Below are 15,239 nucleotides of genomic sequence, written 5' to 3'. Positions count from 1 at the left end.
ATTGTAAGGGCCAGAAATACCAAATTTGGAAACAAGGTACAGAAGGCGAAATGACTCAGCCTTTATACCTTTATACCAGTATTCCTTTAATGACCTGATGGCGGCGCTATAGCATTGCATTTTGTGTTTTGAGTCATAACTTCTGAACCATGAGGTCTATTGACAAATTATTTTTTAGGCTTATTCCACACAACATTGCAATTTGGACTATGAGGCCACTTCCGCCCACTTAGACATTTTTGCAAATATGCATAATATGCAAAACCTACTTTTACAAACTATTATTATTATTATTATTATTATTATTATTATTATTATTATTATTAATGATAATAATAATATTATTATTATGAAAATGCAGACTTAGCTGCACACCCCCAACAGCACCCTCAACACCACTCTCTCTCTCCACCACTGTGAGGCGCTGTTTCTCTCCAGTAAACGAAAGCGAAAGTACCCACGCGGATTTTTATTCTGAGGATCTCGTGATTTCCTGGAAAAACACACAGCTTCGAATAAGCAGAAGAACTCTCTCTGTAAATAATCAGGTAAATGTTATAAAATCTTCCTCTTTACAGAAAGTGATGTTAGATAAGGATGAGTAATTCCAGCGCTGGAAATCTGCAGCACATCTGATTTATCTCATCTGTTCATTTCCAGGTTTATTATTACAGGACTTTAGACCCTCAGTGTGAACACACTTCCTGTGCGCATGCTCGTGTTTTGGAAATATGAACTACGTGGTAACGTATTAAACTCTGTTTGCATGTAGATATAGGGAGTGTTAACGTGTGAAGTTTGTGTATTTGCATTTTATTGCTGTTGGGAAACATGCGTGAACCGCCGCCTTCAAAATAAGAGTCTTTATTTTACAGTGAAAGGAATATCTGCTCAAAAAATATATATTAAGTATTAATTTATATTATATAATACGCATATCAATCAAAATGAGCTAGTTAATCGCATTAATAAAATGCTGCAAACGTGAATGTTTAATGCTGCAATTAATAAAATGATCAATAAATAAATATAAGAAAAATATTAGGAATCTAATGACAAATAATAGATATAGATTTTAGATGGCACTTTATGTATCAAATAAAGTTTATAAAATAAAAATGTGATGCTATGATGATCTACCAGTACTGTTCAAATGAAGCACAATTGTTCATATGTTTGAAGATGTTCAATAAAACAAATGTTTTTGTGAGGTTAAGTGGAGGGGGTGTTAGGGACTTGGGTCCTAGTTTTGGAATTTTTGGAATTGCCAAATTTTCTGGTGTTTTTTTCAGCACCCCCACCAGGAAAAGCACCCCCTCTCAGATCGTATTCTTAAATAAAGTTAAAGCACTTTTATTAAGAAGATGGTTCATATGTACTGCCGAAAGGGGATGCTTTTCATGGTGGGGGTGCAGATTTCGGCACTACTATGGTTCTGAATTCAGCACCCCCACCAGGAAAAGCACCCCCTCTTGGAGAGGCTGCAGGTGACATGACTATTTTTCATTATTTCTCAGGAGTCAGCGTATTAAATAATCAGCCATTTTCTGCAAAACACTGTAAAATACAGTCACAAAATCAAGAAAGAAAAAGCCATCAACTAATGTTTCCCTAAATACTGCAGTGTGTAATCCATAAACTCTTTAACTGGATAAATTTACAGTCATCACTCATCAGTATACCTGTGTTTTCATAATGGTATTTCCACTAGTGCATTAATGATTTTTCAAGTAGCTGAGGAATATTTAGGGCAGGTATTGTGGAGGTAAAATATTAATGTGTTTTTTTTTTTTGCTTATTTGTGCCTGCAGTGGCTCGACAACTCTGTTGAGGACATGCCTGTGAGAAGAGATCACTCCTTACGTACCCCACCGTTTTGTAGAGAAAGGTGAAAATAATAATATATATATATTTTTTTCAGGATATTTTCATAAATATTTTGTGGTTATAATGAAATAGAATCTACTCTTTGTAATGAAATGTTGCCCATTTTAAAGTAACCCAAAAGGCTGTGATCAGTTATGGCTGTTGATTATACACGGGTGTAACACAAATGTAGAATGTAGAATAGCATGTGCATATGGAGAATCCATATGTTTAGATAAATAAATGCACATATAAATGAGTAAATACATGAATATAAAAATAAAAAAATAAATACCAGCATAAATATCTGTACAGATAATAAATCAATGATTTATATATATATATATATATATATATATATATATATATATATATATATATAAATTAATTGATTGATGTATTTTTCTACATTAATTAATTAATTTATTTCAACATTTATTTCCACATTTATTTATTCATTTATTTCCACATTTCTTCATCTATTTATTTCTGTATTTCTGCTTATTTTTTGTATGTTAATTAGGTAGGTGGTCCTACCCTCACTCTAAAGCAGGATTGGTCAACTGGTGAATTAATACCTAATTAACATACAAATGCAGAAATAAAGAAATAAATTAAGAAAGAAATATGGAAATAATTAAATAAATATATGAAGAAATGTGGAAATAAATGCATAAATAAAATGTAAAAATATAATAAAATATAATAAAATTAATAAATATCTAAAATAAATCAATAAAATGTATTTATTCATGTATTTATCTTTACAATTATTTATGTATGTATTCATTAATGCATTTATTTATTAATTTATTTAAATGTGCATCTATTTTTTTAATAATCATTTTTTGTCCTCCATAAGTGTCTCTATCATAATTTGAAAATATATATATTTTATTACCGAACAGTGATCCTCCTGATCTGTGCACATTTATTCTTGATTGATGGGAAACTTGGAAATGTTATTTAGTAATATGACACATTTTATCTTAGTCTGTAATACGTTTGTAACCTCAATTCACCCCCAATTCACAGGCGAGTGGACAGAAAATCACCAACAGATTTCACAAATGAGGATTTCCAGAAGGTAAATCTTAAAATCTAAATATTTAAAATGATCATATACAATGCTTTTTCATCATTTTCTGAATAACATTAGCATTTTGAATGTAATGATTACAGTTCAGTGAGATGCATGTATTTTAAATACAAGGGTTTACCAGACTGATGTTTGTCTAAAAATACTTTTACCTGATTCTAGTTGAAAATCTCGAAATGGATTTCTGAATCGACCAATCAGAAAACAGATGAAAAGGATCATGCTGGAGTAAAGATAACGGTAAGTAATTGATGAATCAATAGACAAAGTTAGTGCATAAAGTCGTGCATCGTGCAGCTGGATTTAGGGCGTGTCGGTGTGGCTTTGGTATCCTGAGGGCACAAAAAATACATCTTGCTCAAAACGCACAAAAGCCATGAACTAATTCTCTTAATTAATCATGGGTGTGGTTAATTTTGGGCGTAATGTGAAATAAACCAATCAGCATGTCACTTGCCATTCCCTTTAAGAGACAGGTGAGCTCTGACTTTGGCAGATTGCTATTCTAACAGTGCAACACTTTGTGCATCTCAGCAGAGAAAAGTGCTCTCTGCGTTTATGTTGTTAAGGTATGCATGCGGGTAATTTACAGGAAAAGCAAAAAACTAATTTTAAGCAACCCTGGATGTGCAGAACTCAAACAAGATTTTAAGTTTGGATTATGTGTACATTTTTGCTCCTTTATTCCTGCAGGGGGTCGACGACACTGATGCAGTGTCTATGAGAAGTGAGAACTCCATGCGTATCCCACTGACGTTTCGTAACAAAAGGTAAACATAATGTGTTTTGTATTTTTTTGGATTATTTTACATTTTTACACGGAATATAGAACTTTGGACTTTCTGGTATTTTAGTTAAACGATTGTTTTTTTTACCTGAGAAAGACATTTCTTTGTCTTCTTTGTATGGGTACTTTATTTTACAGTGTGTTAATATTATTCATACAGATGTTCCTAAACTAAAACCAGCCATTGATAAATGTAAAATTTAGAGGAATGAGAGGGCGGAGGTAAACGCAGGAAATAGCTTTTAAATAAACAGAATAATAAAGGCAAAAGAAAAACAAAACAGAGAGCAAACACATGTAGGTAAACAACAAGAAAACAGAAAAAAACATGACTACTTTAAAGAAAACTATTTTAAAAATAGATCATTTAGAAGACTTGACAGATATAACATAACTACAAAAAAAACAGCATTTCACATAGCATACAAACATTTAGAAGCATACAAAAATAATCACAGAGCGTGCAAAAATTTCACAAGCATACAAAAATTCCCAAAGCATACAGAAAAATCACAAGGCATACAAAAGATTAACATTTATTATTAAAAGTTATATAATATTATTATAACATTATATATATTATAACATAATATTAAAAAATTACAAATACAAGAAATTCACAAATCATACAAAAATTCTTAAAGCATACAAACAAATCACAAAGTGCACCAAAAATTCACAAAGCATATTAAAAATTCACAAAGAATACAAAAGTTTACTAAGCATACAAAAAAATCACAAGCATTCAAAAAATTCTCAATCGTACGAAAAAATACAAGCATATAAGAATTCACAAAACATACACAAATTTTAAAAGCATACAAAAAATTCACAAGACACACAAAATACTCCAGGAGGAACATTGAAACAATGGGGCTTATATATACAGAGGAAGAGGAACACCTGGAACCAGTAACAAGGAGGCGTGGTTACAAACAAGATTGGTGGAAACACAGATGAAAGGGCGGGGCTACAGCAGAGACAACGAGAGATAACGCTGGGCCATGTGCTCTTCAGGAAAATAAAACAGGCTAAAAAGTGTGACACCTAAAATCAACAAATCCTTTAAAAGTACAGAACATATTTAAAGATGAATCACATCACAGACAGATCATTAATATGTGTTTTTTGTGGTTTGTTAAAAAAAAAAAACAGATCAGACCAGCTATGTGAAAGTCTGGCGGACGCGTCTGATAGCATTCAAGGTTTCCGTAGCAGCGTTTCTGAAAGGTAAGGGTTGTGAGTGATCTGATTGAGGGTCTTTAGAGAGTAATGATGTAATTTAATTCATGAATATTTATGATTTTAAACAATAATGTTGAGTATTTTTACTCCAGTGATCCAGACCCTGAAAATGAGCGAGAGAAGCAGAATTCACCACCCAGCAGGAAAAAGCAGAACAGGAGGTACTGTATTCAGAACATCATACACCAATTACACAATTACAGTTTTAACAAACAGGTTTTTGGCACAAATGAGCCTCAAAATATATAAATGAACTTGATTAAATCATGAATTAACTTTCCTTATGAGTTTGACTGGAAATACATTTGGAATGTGCTAAAACAGGAGATTCAGAACATGAAGGTATATCAAAGAATTAGAATCTTAAAGGAATGTTTCCAACATGTGCATATTGTGAATCCATGCAGCACATGGAGGCCCTACCCAGTGTCATGCTATTCCATTGACCTCCAACTAACTGTGCATTATTTTCTCATTGTTTGTCTGTAATATGTCTGTAACCTTGATTCTCCCACTATTACCAGACAAATGGACAAAACAGATTTCCAGAAGGTAAATCTTAAAATCTAAATACTTAAAATGATCTTATACAATGCTCTTTCCTCATTTTCTGAATAACATCAGCATTTTGGTTGTAATGATTATAGTTCTGTAAAATGCATGAGTTTACCCGACTGATGTTTGCTTAAAATTGCTTTTATCTGATTCTAGTTGGAAAACCCTGATTGGAATTCCTTGGATCGCCGTTATCCTTGGATGGCCTTTGTGGTGGGAGCCATTGCGTTGTATATTATGTTGCATTTGGCTTTCAAAGGTAAATCCAGTTTATAAAATTGTACAAATCTAGTCCTATGAGTTAACAATTAACCAAAGACAACGTTTTGATGTTGCAATGTTTCCAACTTTTTTTTACTTTATTGTTTACATGGCAGCTTGGTTGTAAAGATTTCTGAATTTGACAGGGGAGAAGGGAGAAAATGGGGTCAAGCTTGGTGGCGTAATTAATTTGCATTCATTCACGTGCATTCACGCAACATTTAATGCTGGATAACGAGGGTTTTGTGTCATTTGTTTGATTTGGTTGTAGGGATTTAATGTGTGAACTGTTTGTTTACTTGAGTTTTCTGTTGTTGAAGGACAAGAGATTGATCATCATGAGCTGAGACTGATGCTGGTGGGTAAAACTGGAGCTGGGAAGAGTGCTTCAGCAAACACCATCCTGGAAGAAGAAGCTTTCAGAGTCGAGGCGTCTCCAGCTTCTGTGACTCAAGACTGTGAGAAAAAAAACAAAGTTGTGGACGGAAGAAACATCACTATAATCGACACTCCGGGGGTCATGGATACCTGGTTAATGTCAGATGAAGAAGCTCAGAGTGCACATAAATGTGTCTCCATGATCGTTCCTGGTCCTCACGTCTTCCTGCTGATGATCAGAATCGGGAGATTCACTGAGGAGGAGGTGAACGCTGTGAAGTGGATTCAGGAGAACTTTGGAGAAGTAGCTGTGAAGTTCACCATGATCCTGTTCACTGGTGGAGATCTGCTGGAGGGGAAGCCCATTCAGAAGTTCATCAGTAACAGTGTTGAGCTTCAGAATCTTGTAGAAACCTGTGATGGTAGATACCACGTCTTCAACAACTACGACAGAAGTGACAGAACTCAGGTTACGGAATTATTCCAAAAGATAAAGCTCATGTTGCATGAAAATACTGGATACATGTACACAAAGGAGGTGTATGGTGGGGTCCAGCAGGCCGTCAGGGAGGAAGAGGAACTAAAGAAAAAGGAGATGATGAGAAAGTTAAAAGAGGAGGAAATAAGGAACATTGCAAACAGGGAGGACAAAGTCAGAATGGAAGAGGAGCTAAAGAGGAAGGAGCTGATACGAAAGTTAAAAGAGGCGGAAATAAGGAACATTGAGAACAGGGAGGAAAAAAACAGAAAGGAGGAGGAAATAAAGAGGAAGGAGCTGGTAATAAAGTTAAAAGAAGAGGAAAAAATGAACATTGAGAACAGGGAAGAAGAGATCAGAAAGGAAGAGGAACTAAAGAGGAAGGAGCTGATAAGAAAGTTAAAAGAAGAGGAAAATAGGAACATTGCAAACAGGGAGGAAGAGATCAGAAACAAGGAGGAACTAAGAAGGAATGAACTGGTGAGAAAAATAAAAGAAGAGGAAATAAGAAATATTGCGAACATGGAGGAAAAGATCAGAAACGAGGAGGATCTAAAGAGGAATGAGCTAATGAGAAAGTTAAAAGAAGAGGAAATAAGAAATATTGAGAACAGGGAGGAAGAGATCAGAAAGGAGGAGGAACTAAAGAGGAATGAGCTGACGAGAAAGTTAAAAGAAGAGGAAATACGGAGCATCAAGAACAGGGAGGAAAAAAACAGATTGGAGGAGGAAATAAAGAGGAAGGAGCTGGTAAGAAAGTTAAAAGAAGAGGAAAAAAGGAACATTGAGAAAAGGGAGGAAGAGATCAGAAGGGAGGAGGAACTAAAGAGGAAGGAGCTGATAATAAAGTTAAAAGAGGAGGAAATAAAGAACATTGATAACAGAGAGGAAAAAATGAGAAAGGAGGAAGAACTAAAGAGGAATGAGCTGATAAGGACATTAAAAGAAGAGGAAATAAGGAACATTGCAAACAGGGAGGAAGAGATCAGAAATGAGGAGGAACTAAAGAGGAATGAGCTAATGATTAAGTTAAAAGATGAGGAAATAAGAAACATTGCCAACAGGGAAGAAGAGATCAGAAAGGAGGAGGAACTAAAGCAGAATGAGCTATTGGGAAAGTTAAAAGAGGAAATGAGAAAAAGTGTGACCATGGAGGAAGTGATCAGAAAGGAGGAGGAACTAAAGAAGAATGAGCTGCTGAAAAAGTTAAAAGAAGAGGAAATAAAACACCTTGTTAACATGGTGAAAGACATCAAAAAGCAGGAAGAACTAAAGATGAATGAGCTTATGAAAAAGTTCAAAGAAGGACAAATAAAAAACAATGCGAAAAGGGAGGAAGAGATCAGAAAGGAGGAGGAACTAAAGAGGAATGAACTGGTGATAAAGTTAAAGGAAGAGGAAGTAAGAAACATTGCGAACAGGGAGGAAGAGATCAGAAATGAGGAGGAACTAAAGAGGAAGGAGATGATGAGAAAGTTAAAAGAAGAGGAAGTAAGAAACATTGCGAACAGGGAGGAAAAAATCAGAAAGGCGGAGGAACTAAAGAGGGCAGAATTGCTAAGGAAAATTAAAGAGGAGGAAATTAGCAAAATTGAGAAGAGAGAGAACATTGTTAGAGAGGAGGAGGAACTGAAATGGAGTCAAATAGAAAAAGAGATGAAAGCAGATGAGCAAAAAAAACTGAATAAGATGGCAAGTGAATTAAGAGACGAGCAGTACGAGAACAGTAAACTAAGGGCTGAGTTAGAAGGGGCGCATAAAACACATTCATTGGTACTGGTTGGATTCGGAATTGTTTTTACAGTCCTTCTATCTGTCTGTGTAAAGTATAAATTATAATATAATAATACCTTTATACAATACAAAACCACTTTTAATGAATTGTACGTTTAGCTACTAAATTTCGCCAAATGATAAAACAGCTGTGCAAATGCAGCATAAGCTTTTTTAATAGCAACAACAACTAATGAGCAGGTGTTTCAATTCTTTAGTTCATATATCTGTGGGCTAAAAGGTAAAAGCAGTGAACTGTAGAGCAGTGGATGGAATTGTGCTTTCTGAAATGATGGCACCTCATCCAGTACTTTTGGGATGATTTGAGAATGAGGTAAGACAGAGATCCATTGGCTTGACCTCAGTATCGCTATTGTGTCTAAATGCAAACAGACCTGCACAACAATGTTCCAAAATCTCCAGAAGTCTTATAAAGGCTGTATTCACCATCACTCGCTCTCAACCAACTCTGGAACAGTTGCTAATGGTGGAAGCTAGCTCAAGGGCTACTTTTACATCCGGCTCCTTACCCTCTGCTGCTCAGGAAACGCTGGGGTCCCCAGAGAGGCCTGCTTCACCCAGTGCTAGCATCATGGCTAACCTGACTGATGCCCTGACCTGGTTCCTCCCTGCGGTGGAAAATCGGAATAGTTCCTTGCTCTCGAAACATGCCGTGGCACTTTCTACCGCCTTGCAGCTCATTTCTGACTCTCTGGATTTGATTATACAAACGCTAGAAGAATCAAGACCCCTGAAGCTGCAGCCTCTGACCTGGATAAACAGTGTGGTGCCTTAACTAGGTAAATGATTAAGCTTGATGACCTTGCGACTCGGCTCGAACCACGTTCAGCACAAGCCTACACTGGAAAGGGAGCACCATTTCGGATGGTCAGTAGTGGCGGGTTCATCAAGCTCCAACAAGCCGAAACCCTTCATGGTGCTTTTTCACTCGTTCAAGGACTCGTTCTCCAGCTGACAGGATTCTGCATAAGGACAGGATTTGATTCAGACTGTTGTACCCTACCCATCTTCTGGTGGTTACTTAGAACAGCTAAGGACTAAGTTGTTGTTGCTTTTCTGAAAGACTATAAAAGCCGCTGAGCTACTTTCGTGGTCTCTGAGGTAAAGTGACTCTGTATAATTTATCTGGGATTTATACTTGATCTTGCATTTCGCTTTATGAAAGACATACAAACAATGGATTGATAACTAATGTATATATGTTGTTTTGAGTATTCTATATATTCTTCGCACATAGTGAAAGAATCAGAGTGGACGCTAGTTTAGGGATTTGCTCTTTTGTTCTGCCAAGTCTGTTACTGCTGAATATGGCTTTTCTTATTGGTACTTTTGTGGTTGGGTGGGGAGGTGTTTGTACTGTTCAGGAGTAAATGTTACACGTTATCCAAAGAGTGTGCACTGGGAGTACGCTCATAGTGCGTTCACAATTCATCTTTTTTCCCCCTCCCGAACTTGCATACACACAAACTTATTTTAGGTAGTGATGTAAGTAGTGTATTTAAATCCTCCACTGAACAGGTCTGGCCCTTCTTGAACTACTGTGGCAAAATTGCCTCATCGTTATCCCTCTTTATAGAAGAAAACGCCTGTGTTGGTGCCCGTGGCTGAAGCTTAACCCCTCCTCCCAAGTTCCCAAGTTCATTCTTCTTTTTCTCGGATTGACTATTTCTTTGTAAATCGAGAATTTATGCAAACGGAACATTTGGCAATAGTCATCTCAGACACGCACCCTTCCAGATGGATCTTACCTTTGCTTAATAATAAAGGGATTGCCCTTAGTAGTGTTTTACAGTTTTTCTCCATTGGTTTGGCTCATTTCTTGAAACTGAGATGACATTCTCAAAATAACATGGACAAATTCCCAAACTAACTTGCAGTTTCTCATAACAGAATGGCATTTCTCATTGCTTTCATCACATTTCAAATGCTTTGTACATGTCTCAAGCACTTAGTACATCTTTGCAAATGGTTTGTACAAGTAGCCTACACTTAACACAATCATCCTACATTTAGTACATTTTCCAAAAGAATGCATCTTGTTGATCTATCTTAATTGGTTAGTTCTCAGTGTAATGGTTGTTCTCTTCAAAACATGTCAGCACAATTTCATCGTATAAGTCATCATCTGCAGAACAGTCTGCTCAATTCTCAAAATGGATTAAGAAATTGTAATACAATACAGAACACATATTTTGGAACATTTCATAAATTCATTACAATCAGGTGAGTAGGTAACAGGTGAAAGCAGGTTTTGATGAAAATGAGTGTCCCACATTACTGGTGACCAATCCATCAGTTTGTTGTCTATTATTTTGAATGCTGGCATTGCTCTATATACAGTGGATATAAAAAGTCTACACACCCCTGTTCAAATGCCAGGTTTTTGTGTTGTAAAAAAATTAAAGCAAGACAAATAATTTCATAACATTTTTCACATTTAATGTGACCTATAACCTGTACAATGCAATTGAAAAACAAACATAAATCTTTACAGCGAAAAAATATAAAACAAAAAACTTAAAATCACCTGGTTAAATACATATAACTAATACTTTGTTGCAACATCTTTTGCATCTATTACAGCACTCAGTCTTTTTGGGTAGGAACCTATCAGCGTGACACATCTTGATGTGGCAAAATTTGCCCACTCTTCTTTGCATAACTGCTCAAAATCTGACAAAATGTGAGGGCATCTTCTGTGCCCAGCCCTCTTCAGATTACCCCACAGATGTTCAATGGGATTCAGGTCTGGATTCAGGCTGGGCCATTCCAAAGCCTTAATCTTATACCGCTGAAGCCATTCTTTTGTTGATTTAGATGTGTCCTTTGTGTCATTGTTGTGCTGACAGATCAGTTTTCTACCAGAGGCCGAAGGTTTTTGCCAATACTGACTGGTATTTGGAACTGTTCAAAATTCCGTCCACCCTGAATAAAGCCCCAGTTCCAGCTGAAGAAAAACAGCCCCAAAGTATGATGCTGCCACCACCATGCTTCACTGTAGGTATGCTGTTCTTTTGGTGACGAGCAGTGTTGCTTTTGCGCCTAATATACCTTTTGGAATTATGTCCAAAACATTTAACCTTGGTTTCATTAAACCATAACACATTTTCCCACATGCGTTTGGTAGATATCAGATGAATTTTTGGAAAATTAAGTAGAGCTTAGATGTTTTCTGGATGTTTGTTTTGCACAGACATATGAAGAAGTCGGCAGATTGTTGTCACATGTACTACACAGCCAGTACTTGCCAGAAATTCTTGCAGCTCCTTCAGTGCTGCTGTCGGCCTCTTGGCAGCCTCCTTGACCAATTTTCTGCTTGTCTTATCATCAATTTTTGTCAAATGTCTTGTTCTTGGTAATGTCTTGTTGTGCCATGTTTTCTCCTCTTGATGATGACAGTTTTCAAAGTGTTCCATGGTATATTTAATGACTTTTGTAGCCTTCACTTGACTGATATCTATGAATAATGAGATACCGCTGATGCTCTGGCATCTCTTTGTGGACCATGGCTTGTGCTGAAAGATGTGGCTACAAAAATATCAGGACAAGCCTACTAGAACAGTTAAACTTTATTTGGAGTTGATCAGAGGCACTTTAATTGTTGACAGGTGTGTGCTGACTCCAATTTAAAGTGAGTTTGAAGGTTATTGGTTAAATTTGAACACAGCAACACCCCTAGTTATAAAAGGGTGTGCACACTTATGCAACCTCAATATCTCAGTTGTTTATTTTTACTTCACCTCCCTGAAAGATTTCTGTTTGTTTTTCAATTGCATTGTACAGGTTATAGGTCACATTATAGGTAGAAATGATTTGTCTTATTGTAATTTTTTTTACATCACAAAAACCTACCATTTGAACAGGGGTGTGTAGACTTTTTCTATCCACTGTATACATCTTGGCCTGGTGCTAGTTCTTTGATGCTAGTCCTGTGATTATATAACGATGATATAGTCCTGTGATGATATAATGATTATATAGTCCTGTGGCGATCAGTGTAGAGGATGGCTCAGGCATTCTTCCCACAGTGCATTGCTAAAGAACATATCAGATGCAATGTTGATGAGAATTTATGGCCAAACAGACTGCAGCGGATGGATGGCCAGGAAGGTGATGGAGAGAGGGGAGTGACACAGAGTAGTCAGAATGTTACTGTATTGCATTTGTGATGCTTGACTATTTTTTTACCTACTGTAATGTATTTTGTTTTGTTTTTGCAGGTTTTTGTAATTTGTATACATAGTATATTTGATACATTTTCCTTAGTATTTTCTTTTCTTTCTACCTACAGTAATGTGTAAAAATGTACTTGTAAATAAAAATAGTTACAATTTCCTCAGCAGAAAGAGTGCAGTGTGTGTGGTGTGAACATTGTATTCCTTTAGCTAGACCTCTGCCATAAAGACAAAACATCTAAGCATTTTGACTTGCAGTACTTACACAATGCCAAAGGGACAATGCATTTTGGGGGCACTGATGATTTGTGTGAGAAAGGAAATCAGTTTTGACACGTGGGTAAACTGTTTTTGGAGCGATATGAGCAGTGATGAGGATCCATGTAGTTTTGCTGCACCGTCCAGTTTATTTTGACAGATGGACAAAATTAATGAAAATGTGCCAAAGCAATTGAGAAGGATCTATGCCATTTTTATGGTACTGACTATTTATATGGGAGAAAGACTTCATTTTGAAGCAAGAATGAACGTTTTTGGAGACATATGACATTTTGCTGGTTATCTGAAGTGTTGTGAAGAACTGTAAGTCTGTTTGGCCAATTTACCTTTTAGTTATAGGAATGTCATCTCAGTTTCAAGAAATGAGCCAAACCAATTGAGAAAAACTGTAACTCAGTGATGCACTCATACAAATAGTTTTGTTCAAATATTTTAAAAATCTAGTATTTTTTATTATTTATAGTATTTTGTTTCCTAGATGCTAATAAAACAGATTCTATTTCCAATTCAGATTTGTGGGAAACATTAAATGTTTTTATTCCTGGTAAAATTATTTCCTATTCTTCTTATGTTACAGTTTTTCTCAATCACATCAAGATGTGTCACGCTGATAGGTTCCTACCCAAAAAGACTGAGTGCTGTAATAAATGCAAAAGATGTTGCAACAAAGTATTAGTTATATGTATTTAACCAGGTGATTTTAAGTTTTTTGTTTTATATTTTTTCGCTGTAAAGATTTATGTTTGTTTTTCAATTGCATTGTAGAGGTTATAGGTCACATTAAATGTGAAAAAAGTTATGAAATTATTTGTCTTGCTTTAATTTTTTTTACAACACAAAAACCTGGCATTTGAACAGGGGTGTGTAGACTTTTTATATCCACTGTATATAGAGCAATGCCAGCATTCAAAATAATAGACAACAAACTGATGGATTGGTCACCAGTAATGTGGGACACTCATTTTCGCCAAAACCTGCTTTCACCTGTTACCTACTCACCTGATTGTAATGAATTTATGAAATGTTCCAAAATATGTGTTCTGTATTGTATTACAATTTCTTAATTCATTTTGAGAATTGAGCAGACTATTCTGCAGATGATGACTTATATGATGAAATTGTGCTGACATGTTTTGAAGAGAACAACCATTACACTGAGAACTAACCAATTAAGATAGATCAACAAGATGCATTCTTTTGGAAAATGTACTAAATGTAGGATGATTGTGTTAAGTGTAGGCTACTTGTACCAAACCATTTGCAAAGATGTACTAAGTGCTTGAGACATGTATAAAGCATTTGAAATGTGATGAAAGCAATGAGAAATGCCATTCTGTTATGAGAAACTGCAAGTTAGTTTGGGAATTTGTCCATGTTATTTTGAGAATGTCATCTCAGTTTCAAGAAATGAGCCAAACCAATGGAGAAAAACTGTAAGAAATCACTCACAAAAAATTAAGGGGCTCTGTGAAAAATGATTATAGGTGCTGGTCGCCTTTTTTAGTTTTTTTTCCCTTTTTCCCCAACTTCCAGTAGATGACCTATTTAGTTCAAGGGGATTATTATTTTTTATTTTTATTTAGCATATTCTCCTTCATATGGTGTATTCTATCTGGGTTTGTTTGTATTGGCATTATCTTTTTTCTATATCTCTGCACCATTATTTCTGTTTATGTGCTTTTGTTTGTGTTCTTGATTTCAATTCTTCAATATCTGCAATAAAGAGAATAAAAAAAAAGAAAGTCTTCTCTGGACAGTAGAGACAGATACTCCAACAGAAGCAGAATAAACTCTTTTTAATACCCACAGTTTTAGACAAATCTATAGTATGTATTAGGTATGTATAGCTTTATTATTAAATGAGTCAACACAAGTTTGTTGCCTAATGTTTTTATGCATGCCCAAATTGCATATGTTTTTTCACTGACCTCTCTCCCTACATATTTCCTCATGTTGGAAAACAGCTCCTAATAAGTATAAAAATTCTAAACAGGAAAACAACATGATATTATACATGTAACATAACACAGTAATTATCTAAAATCTTTCAAATAAAGTCAAATGAAACAGTAGAAATGAGTTTACATCTAACAGATTCCTGTCTCCACTTGTTGTGAAGATCGGATGAATGTGTGGAGATTGTGCGAACAGCGTCCCTTAGAGGTCAGTTAGTGAACTGCATCTGAAGGACTGGAAATTTCCATTGCGCATGCTCTGAGGGATGTGAGGAGCCGGTTGAGCAGCTTTTGAGTGTGTTAAGAGATATTTGGGACGATGTGTTTGTGTGCGTCCAAAGAACCGTTAGTACAAGTGTATGCAAGC

At 35.7% G+C, this 15,239-nt stretch overlaps 1 protein-coding gene across 1 annotated transcript; it reads left to right on the top strand.

Moving 5' to 3' along the window:
- Window positions 1–461: 461 nt before the first annotated feature.
- LOC103046641 (trichohyalin-like) lies at window positions 462–8,836 on the top strand. Its single transcript, XM_007241126.4, has 11 exons — window positions 462–548; window positions 661–743; window positions 1,812–1,888; window positions 2,902–2,953; window positions 3,128–3,205; window positions 3,659–3,735; window positions 4,908–4,982; window positions 5,090–5,158; window positions 5,522–5,549; window positions 5,709–5,811; window positions 6,134–8,836. The coding sequence occupies exons 2-11, from the start codon at window positions 732–734 to the stop codon at window positions 8,506–8,508; spliced, it is 2,946 nt and encodes a 981-aa protein (XP_007241188.3). The 5' UTR covers window positions 462–548; window positions 661–731; the 3' UTR covers window positions 8,509–8,836.
- The last annotated feature ends 6,403 nt before the right edge of the window (window positions 8,837–15,239 follow it).

The sequence above is a fragment of the Astyanax mexicanus genome, chromosome 21 (genome assembly GCF_023375975.1).
Source record: "Astyanax mexicanus isolate ESR-SI-001 chromosome 21, AstMex3_surface, whole genome shotgun sequence".
NCBI lineage: Eukaryota > Metazoa > Chordata > Actinopteri > Characiformes > Acestrorhamphidae > Astyanax > Astyanax mexicanus.
The sequence above is the reverse complement of the archived record's forward strand: the minus strand, read 5'-3'. Positions and strand labels throughout refer to the sequence as shown.

Coding starts and splice junctions, on each gene's coding strand:
- LOC103046641 (XM_007241126.4), top strand. Junction 2,954..3,127: donor CAAATGAGGATTTCCAGAAG/GTAAATCTTAAA, acceptor ACCTGATTCTAG/TTGAAAATCTCGAAATGGAT. Junction 5,159..5,521: donor AGGAAAAAGCAGAACAGGAG/GTACTGTATTCA, acceptor CACTATTACCAG/ACAAATGGACAAAACAGATT.